At 45.3% G+C, this 17,710-nt stretch overlaps 1 protein-coding gene across 3 annotated transcripts in view; it reads left to right on the top strand.

Annotated features, from left to right (window-relative positions):
- The window catches only part of ASB5 (ankyrin repeat and SOCS box containing 5), a 46,774-nt gene extending 32,564 nt beyond the window's left edge, over window positions 1–14,210 (top strand). For 2 of the 3 annotated variants that reach the window (XM_066380112.1, XM_066380113.1), the window contains exons 2-7: window positions 6,021–6,100; window positions 8,843–8,950; window positions 9,681–9,831; window positions 10,001–10,135; window positions 12,168–12,359; window positions 13,542–14,210. In XM_066380112.1, coding sequence (XP_066236209.1) covers window positions 6,021–6,100; window positions 8,843–8,950; window positions 9,681–9,831; window positions 10,001–10,135; window positions 12,168–12,359; window positions 13,542–13,669 — 794 coding nt within the window. In that variant the 3' untranslated portion in view covers window positions 13,670–14,210. Of the gene's footprint in view, window positions 1–872; window positions 984–6,020; window positions 6,101–8,842; window positions 8,951–9,680; window positions 9,832–10,000; window positions 10,136–12,167; window positions 12,360–13,541 lie in introns of those variants that run through there. The other variant, XM_066380114.1, reaches the window with a different exon arrangement.
- The last annotated feature ends 3,500 nt before the right edge of the window (window positions 14,211–17,710 follow it).

Below are 17,710 nucleotides of genomic sequence, written 5' to 3'. Positions count from 1 at the left end.
GGGAATGGAGAGACGGGACAGTCTCCATCTCTGAAGAGACAGTTTTCGACAACATATGGTTTCCCTCCTTCTCCACCGTGTCCTCCGGCATTTGTGCGGCTCCGTTAGTCTGATCCATCCGGTGAGCCGAAGAGTAAGCAACGGACATCACCAAGTGCCTGGGGATTTTAACTATTTTGTAAAGCTGTGAGTAGGGATGAGCCAGGCGTCGCTGAGCCTGAAGCCGGTCCTTGTTTGGGAGACTTCTTTGAGGAAGACGACGTAGAATTACACACAGAGTCTTAGAAAGGGCCTGTGCGGTTGGAGGCTGACCGGAAGTATCATGGGCCTCATGGTGAGTTCACCTCCATTATGGAAAAGATGGTTGATTTACTGTTTTGTAGCAAAAGGAACTAAAAAACGTATGAATAGTTTGCAGTCTGATTCATCGATGGCGTCCTTGCCCCGCTCTCTCCCTGGGACTCCCTGTTGGAGATGTGGCCTGTTTACTCTGCTACCACTGAGGAGAGGTGGGTTTGTACTGAACTTGGGGAGCCAGGTGCCCTGCGGCCGGGCCAGCTCTCCTGTGAGCCTGCACCCCGCTTCTGCGGCGGGACTTGGAGCGGGGAAGGCACGGGGGGTCCTAAGGCATAAAAAGTCTCCATCGTAGCCATGGGCAGAGAGCTAACTGTAAGACTTCTATTTCATTGCAGGGAACACCCTGTCAGGAGAAAAAAAAAAAAAAGTGAGAACGAGCAGTTTCTCAAAGAGGAGGAGTGATTAGGAAAGGCTATTTTGAAAATAAATGAAACTTGCAGAAGCTGTTTTTCTTTTTTGGAGGTGAAAGGTCATGTTACAGGGAGCTCAGAGCTCCTTAAAATGGCCGAATAGAACTAGCAAATGACACGTCATTTTTTTCCCCCTATGCTGATAAGAAAGAGATATGAGTCGGATTTACCTCCAGAGTGGCTGGCTTGAGGTGCCTTGGGGCGACGGTGATTTAGGTTGGTACCGACCCTCACCAAACTGTATGTATCTGAGACCGTGAATGCTTTTGCTCCGGCAATGTGATGTTTACAGACCAGGGCCTGTGCTCTCCCTGTAAATTAAATACCAGATGTCTGGGAACTAGTGTTGTTTCTAAATATAGCCCTGTGTAGCAACGGAGGGACCATAACAGTAGGCATTTGATTAGAGCGACGAAAGTTACAGATATTTTGTAAAGCAATTTCCACACTAATTAAGTTATCCTAATGACTAAAACTGAACATTAAAGAAGAAGAAAAAAAAGAAACCTTAGATACCAAATTAAAGGCTACCATGATTGCAAAGTGACTGAATCATTGTACGGGAAGAGATTTATATTTTGTTTGGTCTCGAGAAAGCTTGCAAATCTTTCTAATATAAAGCATGTTCATACTGAATATAGTATTGGACTCATTTGACTAGGAATGTGCAGTTGCTGAATTTCAGATGCTGAAGGGGAGAAACAGGGAGGAATGAACAGTGAGTTTAAATCAAGAATTGGAACATGGTAATGTTCCTTTAATTTCCACCTCTTTCCAGATCAATCCCAGGAATTCTTCCAAGGACTTAAAAGGAAGCCAGTGAGATGGGCTTTGCTGGGGCTTCAGCAGAATTCAAACAAAGAACCTTATTTTCCATCGAATATCATGCATGTACCTAGATTGGTACGTCTGTATGTCCTGTTACTTGCTTAGGAAAGAAAATGTAGCAGCCCTTTGTTGACTGTTGACTTAACTACATTTATAAGCCAGGCAATTGTTTTATGTAGTTTAATTAAGTGCATAGCACTAAAAATCCTTTCAGTCAATGGATGCTGTTATTTATGGCTTGAGTTTCCCTCGCTTTGGAGGAAAAGGATTGCTCCCTGAAATTCATATTCAAATCTGCACTGTGTGTCAGTGTATGCAGAATGCTGGGTATTATTTATTGTGCGTTCATACAGCAGTCCTTAGCAGCTCCTTCCCAGCTCTCCCCCAGTCCTGTCCCAGGTGACTGCATGGAGGCCACTGTCCAGTCCAGCCCAGCCATCCTTTTCTTCTGGGAGCTTCTGGGCTCTAGACCCCACCTAGTTGCTCCCTTTCTCGGGGTCTCTATTTCCATCTCTCTGCCTCCTGCTCTCGCCTGCCCCCTGCTGGAAGCAAGAATGACACACAGCAGGGGTCCCAAGCAGTGAGCTGAGCTGAGCTCAGCTTAGGATAACCTAACAGTAGTCCTCAACCTTTTTTGGGCCACGGACCGGTTTAATGCCAGAAAATATTTTCACGGACCAGCCTTTAGGGTGGAACGGATAAATGTATCACGTAATCGAGACAAGCGTCAAGAGTGAGTCTCAGACGGATGTAACAGGGAATCTGGTCATTTTTAAAAAAAATAAAACATCGTTCAGACTTAAATATAAATAAGACATAAATAATGTAAGTTATTTATTTTTTCTCTGCAGACTGGTACCAAATGGCCCACGGACCGATTCTGGTCCGTGGCCCGGGGGTTGGGGACCACTGACGTAGTACTTATTTCTTCTAAGACTTTGTCCCTGTCTGGCGAGACAAGGGATCCCTCATCCAACCTGGTATATTTTCAGTGGATTTGTCTGCGGACACTTTCCAGTAGATTTCTTTGAGGACTCCTTTTCCATGCTCAAGGAGGAGGTCATGTTAATAGAAACAATAGCAAATGCGCATATGTAAAATGTGGCTTAGGCACTTTTTCTCCCCACTGTGTTGGACTAAAGTCTTGATGATTAAAAAGTAAAAGTCAGGGTGGGGCTAGGAATCTATGTGACAATCTGGGGGGGGGGGTGGGCACTGGAGTTTGGGATAAAAATGTTAAATTCAAATACTTCGTTTCTCTATTTTGGTCCTTGTGCAGCCTGTTTTCTAAATAACCTTTTCTTTTTTCCTCTTTTCCTCTGTCTTGTTAACACCAGCAAGCAGTGTCATGATGGGTCAGAGGGCTACTGCAATCATTTTGATGGACAAACACATAGCTACAGATATTGTTAATTTTGCTGTCCCTTAAAGGCCTCCGTAAAGGACTAGAAAGAAATGAGTCCAGAAGGAATCCCAAAGACCATTTCTCTGGACTTTGCCCAGCCCCAACATCTGGTTAACAGCTGTGTTAGCTAACGATGGAGGAAGACTGAGCAGTACTAACCACTGGGCCTCATTGAATTCCATGCAGCTTTTAGAGATAAGTTAAGGGTAATGAGTTTTATTAAGCCCTTCTATAGGAGGGCACACAGGATTATGATAAATGTTATAATTTACTTAAAGCATTGTTTACTTAAAAACTGTATTAATTTATGGCTATTATGCTGACTTACCTGCACATAGTGGTTTCACACATATTATCTGTCTGGAAAGTGAATGTTATGATTTTCTTATTTAAATATTCTCAGTGAACATTGATACATGTCCCAGAGTCCTCCGGAGTTTCACTCGGCAATCAAGTTCAGTAATGATAAAAACAAATGGATATGTATGATTTAGAAAGCATCAAATTTCATCTTAGAATCTGGAACTCAAAACATACGTGTTCCCCAAAAATATTATTTATGATGGTGACTTTTGCATTTCATGTAGTGAGAATATAGTGTTCCAATTTCTTATAAATTATTGTTTTGCCACCAAATTTTGTCCTATCAACAAACATTTAGCCTGATCAGGCAGTGCTGCGGTGGATAGAGCACGGGACTGGGACACAAAGGACTGAGGTTTGAAACTCCAAGGTCGCTGGCTTGAGTGCAGGCTCATTTGGCTTGAACACAGGCTCACCAGCTTGAGCACAGGGTTGCTGGCTTGAGCATGGGATCATAGACATGACCTCATGGTTGCTGGCTTGAAGCTCAAGGTCACTGGTTTGAGCCCAAGGTCGCTGGCTTGAGCAAGAGGTCACTTGGTCTGCTGTAGCCCCCCCCCCCCAGTCAAGGCATATATGAGAAATCAATCAATGAACAACTAAGGTGCCGTGACAAAGATGCTTCTCATCTCTCTCCCTTCCTGCCTGTCTGTCCCTATCTGTTCTTCTCTCTGACTCTCTGACTCTTTATCTGTCTCTCTAAAAAAAAAAATTATCAGTGTACTGTATTTATTTTAATTCTACTTCTAAAATATAATGGGAGTATTGAATACAAAATAAATAATATGAAAAAGGTAATAACAGTAACTCTTCTTTCAGTTGAAAACTCAAAGCATTGGATGTCTGCCTTACTCAGCTTTTTGGATGTGCAAGGAATAATGCCAGATGCAAAGGAAAATCCAAGACAACGCAGTCTTGTCGCTAGATGATGACTCTCTCTAAATGATTCATTTCTACTAGTGCTCATTTTCTTAACTTGAAAATAGAAATGATAATTGTGTACACCTCAAAGAGTCGTGAAAACTAAATGGGATATTGTACACGGTGCTTAGACTAGTTTGTTCACTTCGTGAACACTATTCGACGTTAGCTATTATGACCATCAGTCATAACTCAGAGCCAGGAAGCGGAAGAGAGACTGCTTCTCCTCCCCCTTAGGAACTGTATTTTAACCAAAGCCCAAGTATCACTGGTTACAATAGGACTGATGATTGGCAGTTGACTTCTGTCTTAAACCAAGTTCACTTGGTCATATCATCAACCTTGTGCTGTGCGTCCCACAATTCAGTGGAATTGCTGGGATCTCACTTACGTTGTGGTGAAGTTCTATCTTAAAAACATATACAGAAGCATAGATTTATGTGCAGACTTTTCCCAAGATAGGAGTAATAAAGTGATGTCTAAAGGATAAAGCCCTACTGTGTTTCCAATAATTTTCCTGCTCTATTTAAACAGGCTTTAGACATGCTTTTCATAACATTTGTATCTGACTAACAGCTAGGTGACTTTATTTAAAATGCACTAGAACTGATTAGCAGTATTTTTAAAATTATTTTTATTTATCACATCCTACGGATCTAAAGAGTGGGGAAGAGGCAGTCGACAAGGAGATGGATATTAGCAAACATGATTCCATTACATTGGGAAATTTTCTCTCTAGTCAGCATTGCATTAACGTATCAGACAATGATATCCTTAAGTGAATGTTTTTCTGTTTTCCATAGTATGCATATTTAATTACTTTAAAACGTTCAAAGCGATCTCTTGTGTCCACTAAATAAGGCCAACAATGCTGGTCCCGTCTGAATTACACGTAAACCACCAACGCAGAATTCTATCACGTCACCTGCGTGGCCCAGGAGGTGGGGAGAGACTGGAGGGAGGGGTGACCTCCTCCGCTGGTGGCTGGGTGCTCAGAGGAGCTGGGGAGAGAGGAAAAGGGGACTGTCACATGGGCGGGCACTTTCCTAATGGGAGGCGCACAAAGGCAGGACAAGAGAGGGAGACTTAGGGACATGACAGGGCGGTGTTTTCCCACCAGGTTTCAGTGCCACCGCCCTCCGCCATCTGGGTGAGCCATCGGCACTCTCAGCACCGTTTCCACCGAAGAGGACCATGTGCTCAGCCCAGCCTGTGGCGCCCGTTTCTGTGGCCCACCTGGCTGGTTCCGTGGTTCAGGACTCGGGGCTCAGCTACGCCCCCTCCTTGGCCACCTGTCGCACACCCCCTCATAACAGGGCAGAGACACAGCATGGCGGGTGCGGAGAGGGGGAGGGGCTCTTCCAGCGTCTTTTCTGCTAAAAGGGACAAAATATTATGTCTGTATTTGGGAGGCTCTGACTGGAAAACTGTGAAACAGAGGTGGGTTCTTGTTTGTTTTGGTGGCAGATAGAGTGACCTTCATCCTGTTCTTTGAAGGACAGTTCCGAAGGCGCAGGAAGTCTGCGGTAGGCCAGTTCCAGACCGTGCGCGCCCCCGGCTTTGGGAACCGCCCATCAGGATCCCTTAGAGAAGGGTCGGATTTCCCGATGGATGGGCTAAGTGTCTCGGTCCCCTCGTGACCGCTGAATCTGAACAGTTTCTATTTCCCAGGGACTGACCTGCCTGACAGGGTGTCCTCGGACTCAGAGACATTTGTTTCCTTTCTTTTCGGGCAGGCTCCTGGGCAGATCGCTCACCGCTCCACGAAGCAGCAAGTCAGGGTCGCCTCCTCGCTCTGCGGACGTTACTGTCGCAGGTAAACTCTTCCATCTGCTTAGAACAGCCCCCTTCCCATGAACCGAGAACATGAGTCCTCCAAAGTAATCAACTCAAAAATGACAAAGTAATATAAAACTGCTTCATAAATGTCATTAGTCTTTGTATTTTAAGTCACAAAGTAGTCAAATCTGTATTTTCTCATTTCTCTTTGAAAATCTTCATAAATATTTAGGCGTACAGTCTTATGCCTTAGACTTCTCAGACAGTATATTTGCTTATGGATAGATATATGTATTTAAGCAAGAGATAAGTGGAATTATGTATAACATATTAAGCATTTTAAGTATCCTTAACTCTGTACAACGTGCATAGCTTATGGCAGACTTAGTTCATTCTAAAACATCCAGAAAGGGGTCATCAGACCAGATGACTCAACCATCTTTTTTTTACATTCTGGTAATCTGCGATGTTTTGGGGAAACGGCCCATGAAAGCGACAGAACCGTGGTTTCTGCCCCTGCCTCTCATCAGACATTCCAGAGGAAGACAGATCAGGTTGTTGAAGCAGAAAGCGCTCTGGCATGGCCTGTGCATTTTTTTAGATTTTCCAGCGTGATTCAAATGTACACCCAGGTCAGGACGTCAGGGCCCGAGCGTTTCCCAATAGCAAGGAGAAGGCTGTTTTCTCCCATGGCCCCAACGGAGGGAGGGTAGAATGGCTCAGGCTGGAGCGTGCCACCCTGAGGCCAGGGACCTTGGTGACAGCCTGGCACTAGAGGGGAATCCCAACCTTGATGAGTGCCCATTTTCTCTTCTGTGACAGGAAGAATTAGAACGAGATGCCCCCTTACGGCCCGCCACTTTTCTGACAGTCAAGTGATTATTTTGTTCGCTCATCATTTAATGGAATAGTAATAAAAAAAATAAAGCCTGCAAAACATCCTTAATGTCTGAAGGGTACCCCCTGAAAGGGCCACGCAGTTCTTTGAGAGCTGGGCAGTCTTAGGATCTTTTGAAACAGGGATCCCGTATCCACTGAGGAGCCGGCCGGGAAAAGGCAGGGGCTGCCCCCACGCCCTGTGTGAAAGGGAACCTTGACCTTGGCGATGCTTCCACGGTCCGGTCACTCTGCCGTGTCGCAGTTAGGGATTCATGCTCCCAAGTCCAGTGGCGGGCCAGCCACTCAGAAACCTCTGACAGGATCATTTAAGGGGTCGTAAAGATCACTACTCACAAGTCACAAAGGTTGAGGGTCATTCTTTTCCTTGCCTTCATTTTAAGATTCCTCAAGGTCCACTCGGCATGACAGATCACTGTAGCCTGTAATACAGGGGTCCCCAAACTACAGCCCGTGGGCCACATGTGGCCCCCTGAGGCCATTTATCCGGCCCCCGCCGCACTTCCGGAAGGGGCACCTCTTTCATTGGTGATCAGTGAGAGGAGCATAGTTCCCATTGAAATACTGGTCAGTTGGTTGATTTAAATTTACTTGTTCTTTATTTTAAATATTGTATTTGTTCCCGTTTTGTTTTTTTTTACTTTAAAATAAGATCTGTGCAGTGTGCATAGGGATTTGTTCATAGTTTTTTTTTTTTACAGTCTGGCCCTCCAATGGTCTGAGGGACAGTGAACTGGCCCCCTGTGTAAAAAGTTTGGGTACCCCTGCTATAATACGTTATGGGGCTTTGGTCCCAAAAATCTTCTTGTCCTAGTGTTTAGTGTGATTGTCGATAGACAACGAGTTACCAAAAACAGCAAGAAGGCAAAGAATCTCAGGCCTTAATAATATTTAATTAATTTAGTCTGATAGTATTCGTCTAATCAGAATGAAAATTCCAGAAGTGTTTAGTTTCGATGGAATAATCCAATCCAGTCAAACCTGTTCTGTACGCCGGGCGCTGTCATGATAACTGTTTTCCACATATCATCTCGTTGAATCTTTAGGCTAACGCTAAAACTCAGGGGTTAGTGTCCCTGTTCAAATTAAAACAATGACTGCCTTACGGAGCAAACCCCCCAGCCCTAGTCTGGCTCTGTCGGCAAAGACCCTTACCCAACAGCAAAGAGCCTAGTCAGACGTACTTTCTGACAGAATTTCCCAGAGCAGATGACAATTTAGGGTGCTTTTCTTCCCGGATGGGCTGACATGTGATTTTATAGCCCCAGTCATAGCAAGTGATCCAGCTTATGAACAAACTCTAGTGCCACAAAACTAAACCGAACAAAAAATCAATAGCAACCAAAACAATTTCTAAAGAGAAGAAACTGTTAAGTAAGCAAAGTTGAAATAATAACTTTCAGAATATAATGAAGAAAATACTTAAAGCAGTACTGGGTTTAGATAGGATGGTGTAACAATTATGGGGCTCAGCTGTCTTGAGTTTAACAGGTGAGGCGTTCATCTTGGCTTTTCCTGCTCAACTTAAAACCTGAGAGTTGCCTGAGATTGCTTAATTTTTTATGTAATATCACTTTTTGGGATTTTTTTGAGAGAGAGTGAGAGGAAGGGAGAGAGGAGGGAAGGGAGAGAGAGAGAGAGAGAGTAGCATCAACTCATTGTTTTACTTAGTCGTTCCACTTTTAGTTGTCTATTCGTTGATTGCTTCTCTTACCTGCCCTGACCAGGGATTGAACCTGTTACCTCTGGGGCCAGGGGACTAGGTTTTATTCACTGAGTTACCTGACCAGGGCCTTTTTTATATCACTCTTTAATGACAATTGTAGACATAGTTTTATAGAACTTTTGGCTCACCTTTCAAAATTATTCATGTCATGTTTAGGGTTACAATGTTAACGCCGTAACCATCGACCATGTCACCCCCCTGCACGAAGCCTGCCTTGGTGACCACGTGGCCTGTGCGCGGACTCTTCTGGAAGCTGGAGCTAATGTAAGTCCCTGTGAAAACCGGTAACATTTTCACATCTACTGAGGAAGCAAATCAAGCCAAGTCCTCTCTTTTCCTTCCTTTCCTTCCTGGTGGGTTTCAGGGCTTGCGGGATAAAAACAGTTCTCCAGCTGCCCGGCCCTCTGTCATTCGCACTGGAAGAAAGACTCCCAACCATTGCAAAGAGGGTAGCGCCTTTCGCAGGACGAGAGACTCTAGGCTGTTTCCTGCTTCCGTGATTCTAAACAGCGGTAGATGAGCATCTTGATGCCCATAATGTTCCTCCATCTTTTGGATGATTTTTTCTTTTTTTCTTCAAATAAATCCTCAGAAACAGAGTTTCCAGTTTAAACGGCCACCAGCCAAGTGGCTTCGTCACACTTTTCGTCACCATTACACTTGCTGACTTTTTTTTTCTGTAAATGGAAAACACCAAACCGTTGAATTCGCTTTTTGTGTATTTGATCCTTGAGTATGTATTTTTCCTTTTCATGGTCATTCCTGTGAGTGACCTACCACATGGCACTTCTCTGGATCTCTTGACGGGGGAGAGCTCTCCTTACCCGAGTGTCTGAGCGAAAGGGGCTGCCCTGTTCCCTGTGCGCATCCCTGTGCAATGATTCCCGTGAGCAGATCGTGACGGACTGCCATCGCGCGTGCTCTCCCGACCCTCACCGCCATCGCGCGTGCTCTCCCGACCCTCACCGCCAGGCGTCCATTTGCTTTGGTTCAGGTGAACGCCCTCACGATAGATGGTGTGACTCCACTCTTCAACGCCTGCTCGCGGGGCAGCGCCAGCTGCGCGGAGCTCCTGCTGGAGTTCGGGGCCAAGCCCCAGCTCGAGTCTTGTCTGCCTTCTCCCGCGCACGAGGCCGCCGGCAAAGGTGACAGTGGCGGGGGCGGGAGGTCCCGGCAGCAACACGCCGGGCTGCCTTGCCCTTCCCTGAACGGCGTGGCTGGAGCAGCCAGGGGGAGTGTGTGTGTGTTGGGGGCACAGGGGGTCGGAGTGTGGCTGTTAAAGAGAAGTAACCTGTCTCTACTCTGCGTCTGCAGGCCACCATGAATGTCTAGAGATACTGATATCCTGGGGCATCGATGTGGACCAAGACATTCCTCACTTGGGGACGCCTCTGTATGTCGCCTGCATGTCGCAGCAATTCCATTGCATCCGGAAGCTTCTTTACGCTGGTAATTGTCCTAATCCGGTCTCTCCATACCCACCAGCAATTATTCAGGGCTCTGCCTGTTCCTCTCCACCAGCTTCTTAAAAGATGATATCCCGGTGCTAAAAATGTCCTTATTCTAAGCATGCTCACACGTAAGTCGATAACCCGTAAATGAGAACCTCACACCCAATGAATCCACCTCACCTCAAAGCTCCAAACCCTGATTTACAGAGTTTGTGATAAAGATCTTCAAGGATGAATATAAAGTTGCCAAATATATATACATCTCTCTATTTATCTATCTATCCATCTATCTATCCATCTATCCATATCTGTAAAGAAAACCATCAAAAGAAATTTTAAGACAGTAACTGCTTCGATAACCTTACCCCCCACCAACCATAACTCATGCACGTTCCCAGGCTTTCATCTCTGTCCCCATTCCTTGAAGAGACGTAATGTCCTTGCCCACCTAGGAAACAAACCAGTTGTTCAAGATTCAGCTTCAGGCCCTGAGAAACCTCTCCGAGCCTTGGAGACCCCAGCGGTCCCACCCTAGGGCTGCGAGCATCTGTAGGTGACACATTCTGTCCTTCCCCTTCTTCTCTTTGCTCTGGCGCTGCACCTCTCATGGGGTCAGCTCTTAACCAGACTTGAAATGAGTAAATGGATTTCTCTGCCTTTTACTGTTTACGACAACCCTTTGGCCTCTGGCCTATCCTGGCGTATCTTTAGTAACCCCTTTGTGTTACTCACAACATCTCAGCTAAATTATAAATTCCTGGTGAGCAGCATCGCCATACATTTCACCCCCGTTACCAGTTAGATTCTAAAACATGAGTTCTGCCAATAATTGCTGGCCAATTGTTATTTTCTGGCTACAGTCACCCATCAACTTATATAACCAAAAGAGTTTATTCTTTATCACCTTTCTTGACTTTGCTTAAGAATATTTTCTTTCCATTACATATTTTATACTGGGTAAAAAAAAAAATACTGCAAAGTGCCATTAGCCATCATGGGTGGGCCAGTATTCTCAGGTTCTGTTTTCTTATAACATTGATACAATCAACAGAGTTTACATCTTCCGTGTGGAGATTTTGTGATGCAATGTAATTTTCCCACTAAATGCTTTATAGTCGGTTAAAAACATTGAAAACAACTGCGTTTATTGAAACTTGAAAGTAGCAGGAGGGCCAGCCAGAGACTCAGAAGGTACTGCTTCTTATAAACATGAGCTTGACAAACAGTCTCAGAAAAATGGAGTTGAAAGGACTGATGCATTTTTATTGATAGGCATTTCCTGGTGGTGCAACCACTTATGTGTGGGGAAAATGGGGTTGTTATTTCTCACAATATTAAACAGTGCCTATTCGTCACGCACTCCGTGACCACCACGTGCCAGGGTTCACACTAAGATACGGAGCCATGCAAGAGGTGACTAAGCATGGCAGACCTACATGGAAGCATTTTTTCCCGATTTGCTTTGCATGCAGAGATATAATGTGCCTTTCCATGTAAGAGGCTCTGTGCCTTTTTTGTGTATTTGTCAACCTGTACTTCACGAGTGAGGAGGGGCAGGAAAACCTAGCCACCTTTTACCTGAAGACCTCACATATCTAGAGTCATGAGTTTTCCAAGAAATGAAAGTGCTCTGGTGAGTTAAAATACATGAAAAGAAGAAAAGCAGTAAACTCTTGAATAATCCTAAGAGCAACCCAATCATGAGAACAACGGGAGTCAACTTCAACTGCACACTGTTTATAAGACATAATAGTTACTATGGTTAATTTTGGAACTGCTTAAAATTTTTCAAAACACGTATTAGGAGACATTTTAAGCACAGAGAAAAATATTAGAAAATATAACAAACGTGTGCATTTTTCATGCAGAGATGCCACGTGTGTGAATCTATGTATATATCATATGAAGCCCTCAGGACAGCGGGAGCTCACTGAGCTGCCGGTTCTGATTCACCTTCTTCCTCCCTGCATCGGGGTGACGCTTATAAGCCTTTTTGTCGGTATTCGTCACCATTCCGTATTTGCACGTAGGCGCTGACGTACAGAAGGGCAAATACTGGGACACACCGCTCCATGCCGCCGCCCAGCAGTCCAGCACGGAGATCGTCAACTTGCTGCTGGAATTCGGAGCGGACCCCAACGCCAAGAACACGGAGCTGCTGCGGCCAGTGGACGTGGCGACCTCGAGCAGTCTGGTGGAACGGCTGCTGCTCCTGCACGAAGGTGAGACCAAGACCCGCGAGCCCGGGAACCGCAAAGATGCGCATGCCTGCGGGAGGGGACGGTCACGGGCCTTTTGTTGGCATGTGACATAGTGATGGTGTGAGATTGGGAATATGTTTTCATGAAAAGTAAACATTTGTTAATTTAGGTTCTATCTATGAAAAAAATAACCACAATGATCTTAATTTTTTTTTTCCATCTCACCTAAACTTTATATTCCTCTGGTTAAGTTAAATATATCCAGTTTTTAACCATATATAATAGGTAATTCTGTTTATTATCTGCTAAGACGTATTTAGACACATGCCCCGTTTTATAGGAGCAGGACCTTCCATAATGTGTTGTAGAAACATAAACAGGAAATATTTTCACACTTAAGGCTTTTATTCTAAAATAGAATTTCTGTTTTAATTTTTATTATTATTTTACTATTTTTTTTAGCATATGTGTGAGTAAAATAGAGACAGAGAGAGGGACAGACAGGGACAGAGATAGGGACAAACAGAAAGGAAGGGAGAGAGATGAGAAGCATCAACTGGTAGTTGCAGCACTTTAGTTGTTCATTGATTACTTTCTCATATGTGCCTTGGTTGGGGGGCTACAGCAGAGAGAGTGACCCCTTGCTCAAGCCAGTGAACTTGGGCTTCAAGCTAGTGACCCTTCAGCTCAACCAGTGACCACGGGGTCATGTCTGTGAACCCACACTCAAGGTGGCATCCCCGCGCTCAAGCTGGTGAGCCCACGCTCCAGCAGATGACCCTGGGAAAACAGAATTTCTTAAGTCTGGTTCAAACACCATAATAACAGTGACTTTGGCTGAAATAGTAAATCTAATTTGAGAAAACAGGTTACGAATGTCTTCCTAGAGCCCCGGACACTCATTGGGTCTAGATCTCCTTCCCAAAGCACAGTTTGTTTCTGAGGTTTCCAAGGCGACAACCATTTCACAAGCCTGCAGGCTTCCCGCGGTTTAAAGAACGCAAATGGGGGCGCAGGTCAGTTCTAGATGGGTCCTTACAAAGGCCGTCTAAATGCTCGCGTGGGGTGTCCCCAGCACCGTCGCCATTTTTCTGGAGACAAAACACGGTTGTCGTAGTTCTCTGGTTTTACTTACTGTCCCGTGCGGCACACACAGAATGGATTTTCCACCCTTGACCTGACGCGCGCTCTTGTCCCTCGCAGCCACGCCGAGCGCGCTGAGCCAACTTTGCCGCCTCTGCATCCGAAGCCGCGTGGGGAGACCGCGCCTGCACCTGCTCCCGCAGCTCCCCCTGCCCCCGCTCCTGCAGAACTTCTTACAGTACCGATAAGGCAGTAAAGGAGGCCGACACACGCAGCAGGCCAGACCTTTCTATTTCAGCGGGCGGAGTGTGTATTTCATATTAAAATACGCTAAATAGGGTTTAAAAAAAAAAGTGAGTATGGCAACACCCAGGGAAGAAGTGACCTATCGATCTTCATTGTAACTGTCCTAGCGGGTACTGTTGTTTGATGCATTATTGTTTTCGGACATAGTATATTTAAAATATTTACATATTACTATTCCTATATACCCTTTTTATGGTTTAGAAGAAGAAGAAGAAAAAAAAGAGACATTCTCCATCGTGGGTTTTAGAGTGAAAAGAAAAACTGTGAACTCTAACTAAAATTATTCCCATAATTGTATTTGAAAAGGTCTGTTATTCTCCACATAATGCATTAATCTTTCGATTTCGGTCACTGTATTTTATTTGATCCTCTGTATTTTTTTTTAATATTGATACAAAAATAGAACTATTGTTTAGAAAAGAGCAGTTAATATGTGTTTTAAAATAAAGACGGCTCGTTTGGGAAATCCACTATGTTGCCTGTGCATGGTCATTGTAACCGTCAGCTCATAGAGAAAAGATTCCACTCTCTTCTCCAGCAAAAGGATCTCACTGTTCACTTGTCCATCGTACATGGACCCAGTCCAGAGCAGGGTAGGACTGAACGTTATTGCTGCTGCGCCCCGGGGCCTGACCGGTAGAGGACGCAGTACGCCTGCGCAGGCTATTTTAGGCCCTCCTCCTCCGGGTCCACCTCAAGGTGGGGGGGGGGGGTGCTCTTAAGTTCTCTCTTCAGTGCCTTGACACACGTGACCCCAGCCTTCTTCCGTTTCAAAATCGTCAGCAGCTGGCGCTACCTGGAATGAAGAACCTGGACTTCCTATCGACACGACAAAGGGGCCCTGCTCACACAGTGATCAGAGCAGTCCACAGCTGTAGAGAATGGAAGAGGAAAAACTCCTTACATTGCGGGGTGCCCCTGAGCCATCTCAGAGACCTTCCGAAGTGTACCCTATGTTCAGCCACTAACAGTAGTGTTTCTAATTCTTCTCCCCCAAAGCAGGGATTCAGCGTAGACGGTTTTTAGCAAGGGAGTGTTGGATCAACGAAGACGTTGCTAAGATAGCGTCCTGGGCAGGTGTTCATACTATGTCCATTCTCTTCTGTGCTTGTCGAGTGTAGTTTAAAACATAATAAAACTTTTAAGCCCTCTTTGTAAGTTAGCCCGGATTTGAGTCTATTATGGATTTAGAAATAGGATACTCAAGATACAACACTGTGTAAAGTAGAAGAAAATGTTTTGATGAGTTTTTTTTTAATTTACCAAATTTTGATAAAATAATGTGACTACTATTTTAAAAACCCAGGGGCCTATTTTCCTTTCTTCTTAATTCTTGGCTGACTTCCAGAGACCCATGGGAAATAAACCATTATTGTATGTAATTCCAACATCACTAAGATTGCATTTCAAAAAAAAACCAGTGTGTTTAGATTTTCAAAGGTAGAAATAAGGCTGTAGCATGTTTGTTAAAATGTTTCCTACATGTCTAGAGAGTAAATGTGTCTGTTTTACTGAAATATTTCCAAAAACTGTATCATGTCCTCCTACATGGATTTTATGACCGAGTCACCTCATCAAATATAATTAGGCATTAAAACTGCTTTTTAGTATAAAAAGACTTTTACAGTATTTTTCCTGTGTTAGAAGTTTTCTCAGAGTGTGGGAGAAACACATGCATCCCCCTTTGTTGGTCTCGTGTGCCACGAAGAGAAGTAAGTATCAGGTATTAACATGAAAATCGGCACTGGAAAATTTTAGAATGTTGGTACCTTGAAGCTTCTCTTAAGTGTGACTGTCTTATCAAACAACTGTTCTAATTTAAATATCTCATCTGTTTGTTCCTGTGTTCCAGTGTGATGATCTTCCCTGGAATAAAGCACTTTTTCTTCTGTTCTGATTAGTCCTTGATTTTGTGGCGGAGGCACTGGGGAGTATGATTCCACTGCGCTGGGTTTCTGAACCACCAGCTTCTACATCAGGGCAGCACTGGGCACAGTGCACGCTGATGTCGGAGGATCCCTGTGACCTCAGCGGAGCAGACGGCAGGCTCCTGACAGCAAACACGCCTGCAGACCCGTTCGGGTGAGTCTGGGTGTGAAGGCGTGTTTGGACTCCCAGAATCAAAGCCGGCCAGAAACACCTGCACAGCGTTCACGCCCACGAAGCCAGCAGCCCTGCGGTAGAGGTTGGTGGACTTGGCATTCAGAATCTGGCCAAGGTTGGCATCTCCTTGGCAGTGTGAGAGGCAGATATCTTTTTAAATTCTCTCTATTGCCCAGGAGGAAGTTAAACACACAGACACATGCGTGCACATGCGCACACACACACACACCTTCAGCATCCAAGGACAAATTAATTCTCAGGGACAGTAGTGGCATTCAAATACATAAGATGGAAGAGAAGTATTGTCCTCACGTGACAATTTTTGAGGCGTCTCTCTTGAGAGGAGGTCAGCACTTCCCATGGTGAGGTTTACATTATCATGCAGAACCATATCCACTGTGTACACAGAGCTTTTGCAATAGGCAAGAAATTGCTCCTGGCAGGAAGGACTCAATTTAATCCTCAACCAAATGGTCTCAGTTGGGGGGAAATGGAAGGCAGTAATTTTACAGGTTCAGTTCCATTCTCCTTGGGAAAAACAATTGAAGGCATTGAAAAGAATCTCACCAACTTTCTTGTGTCGTTGTGTAGGAAGAGGAGAAATGACAGAAGCCCGCCTCTGTGTGCTTAGTTTTGAACCAATGGGCAGGTCTCCAGTCCGGACCCCACCTAGAGGAACCCCTGCCGGGTTCATAATCTGCTGTCCTCACTGGAAATTCTTTCTTTTGAATTCTATGCCCGCATTTTTATTTTGCAACATGCCCTGCAAATTATGTACCTATTGCCATTCTGCTGACACTGTTGGGTCACCAGTAAATAACTTCTGCCCTGGGGAAGCCTTCCCCTCATTGGCGAGGCAGGTGGAAGTTGCTCGTTGCCCTGTTCTGGGACTTAAAAGAACTGGAGAGACAGAAAAGAAGGTACAGTCAGAAGGCAAAAGGCAGAATTAACTTCTCTGTACTCTCGAATCCTTTGTGGGAAAAGCACCTTCACCAAACCAAATTCAAGTTGATTAAGGCCTGAAGGGTACAGGGAACTGGACTAGATTGTTTGCAAAATGTCCCCAGTGATGCTACTGTCACCCCTCTCGGCAATGTGACTTCCTCTTTCCTTCCAGCCGGAAGGGGGTCTGTGTGCGTGTCTCTTGAATTTGGGCTGATCCTGTTTCCTGTTGTGACTGAACAACGTGGTGGAAGAGACGCTGGGTTACTTTTGAGCTTGGAGCTCTGGGGACCTTTTCAGGTCAGCTCACATCCTCTTGGTGAGACCCCCCGTGAAGGGGCCCGAGACCCCCTGTGAAGAACCCTGGACTAGCCTCCTTGGGGATGACTCACCTAGCCAGCCGGCAGCACCAACTGCCAGGTGTGTGAACAAGGCCAGGAACTGCAGCCTGCTGGGTGACCCTAGGCAGGGTGACCCGGCCACTGGGCCCGGCCTGGGGGCTGCCCCACCTCACTGTGAAAACATAAATTATCCTTAGTCATCAGGTTTGGGGATGATTTTGTTACACAGCGATCGGTAATGATAAGAAATGCTTTCTGCCATCGTCCTAGGAGCATTTCCTGGTCTCTCTCCTCTTTACTTCCCAGTTCTTGCTTTTCCTCAGGTGGGACCCTGCGTTCTGCGGCAGGCGGGGGGTGCCTAAGTCCCCACTGGTGATGTTGACCTGAGTCCCCACTGGTGATGTTGACCTGAGGTTACTTTTGAGCTTGGAGCCCTGCCTCCCCACCCGCAGGAACTGTCTTCCAGCTGAACACCTGCATTATCCAGATACAGGAGGCCAAACGTCTGAGCTAACCAGAAGAAAAAAATGAGGCGAAGAAAATGGAAAGAAATATGGTTACTGACACATAACGTCTGAGACCATTTGCTACCCAGAA

The sequence above is a fragment of the Saccopteryx leptura genome, chromosome 4, assembly GCF_036850995.1.
Source record: "Saccopteryx leptura isolate mSacLep1 chromosome 4, mSacLep1_pri_phased_curated, whole genome shotgun sequence".
Classification (NCBI taxonomy): domain Eukaryota; kingdom Metazoa; phylum Chordata; class Mammalia; order Chiroptera; family Emballonuridae; genus Saccopteryx; species Saccopteryx leptura.
Note: the sequence above shows the minus strand (reverse complement) of the source record. Positions and strands in the feature narration are given on the sequence as shown.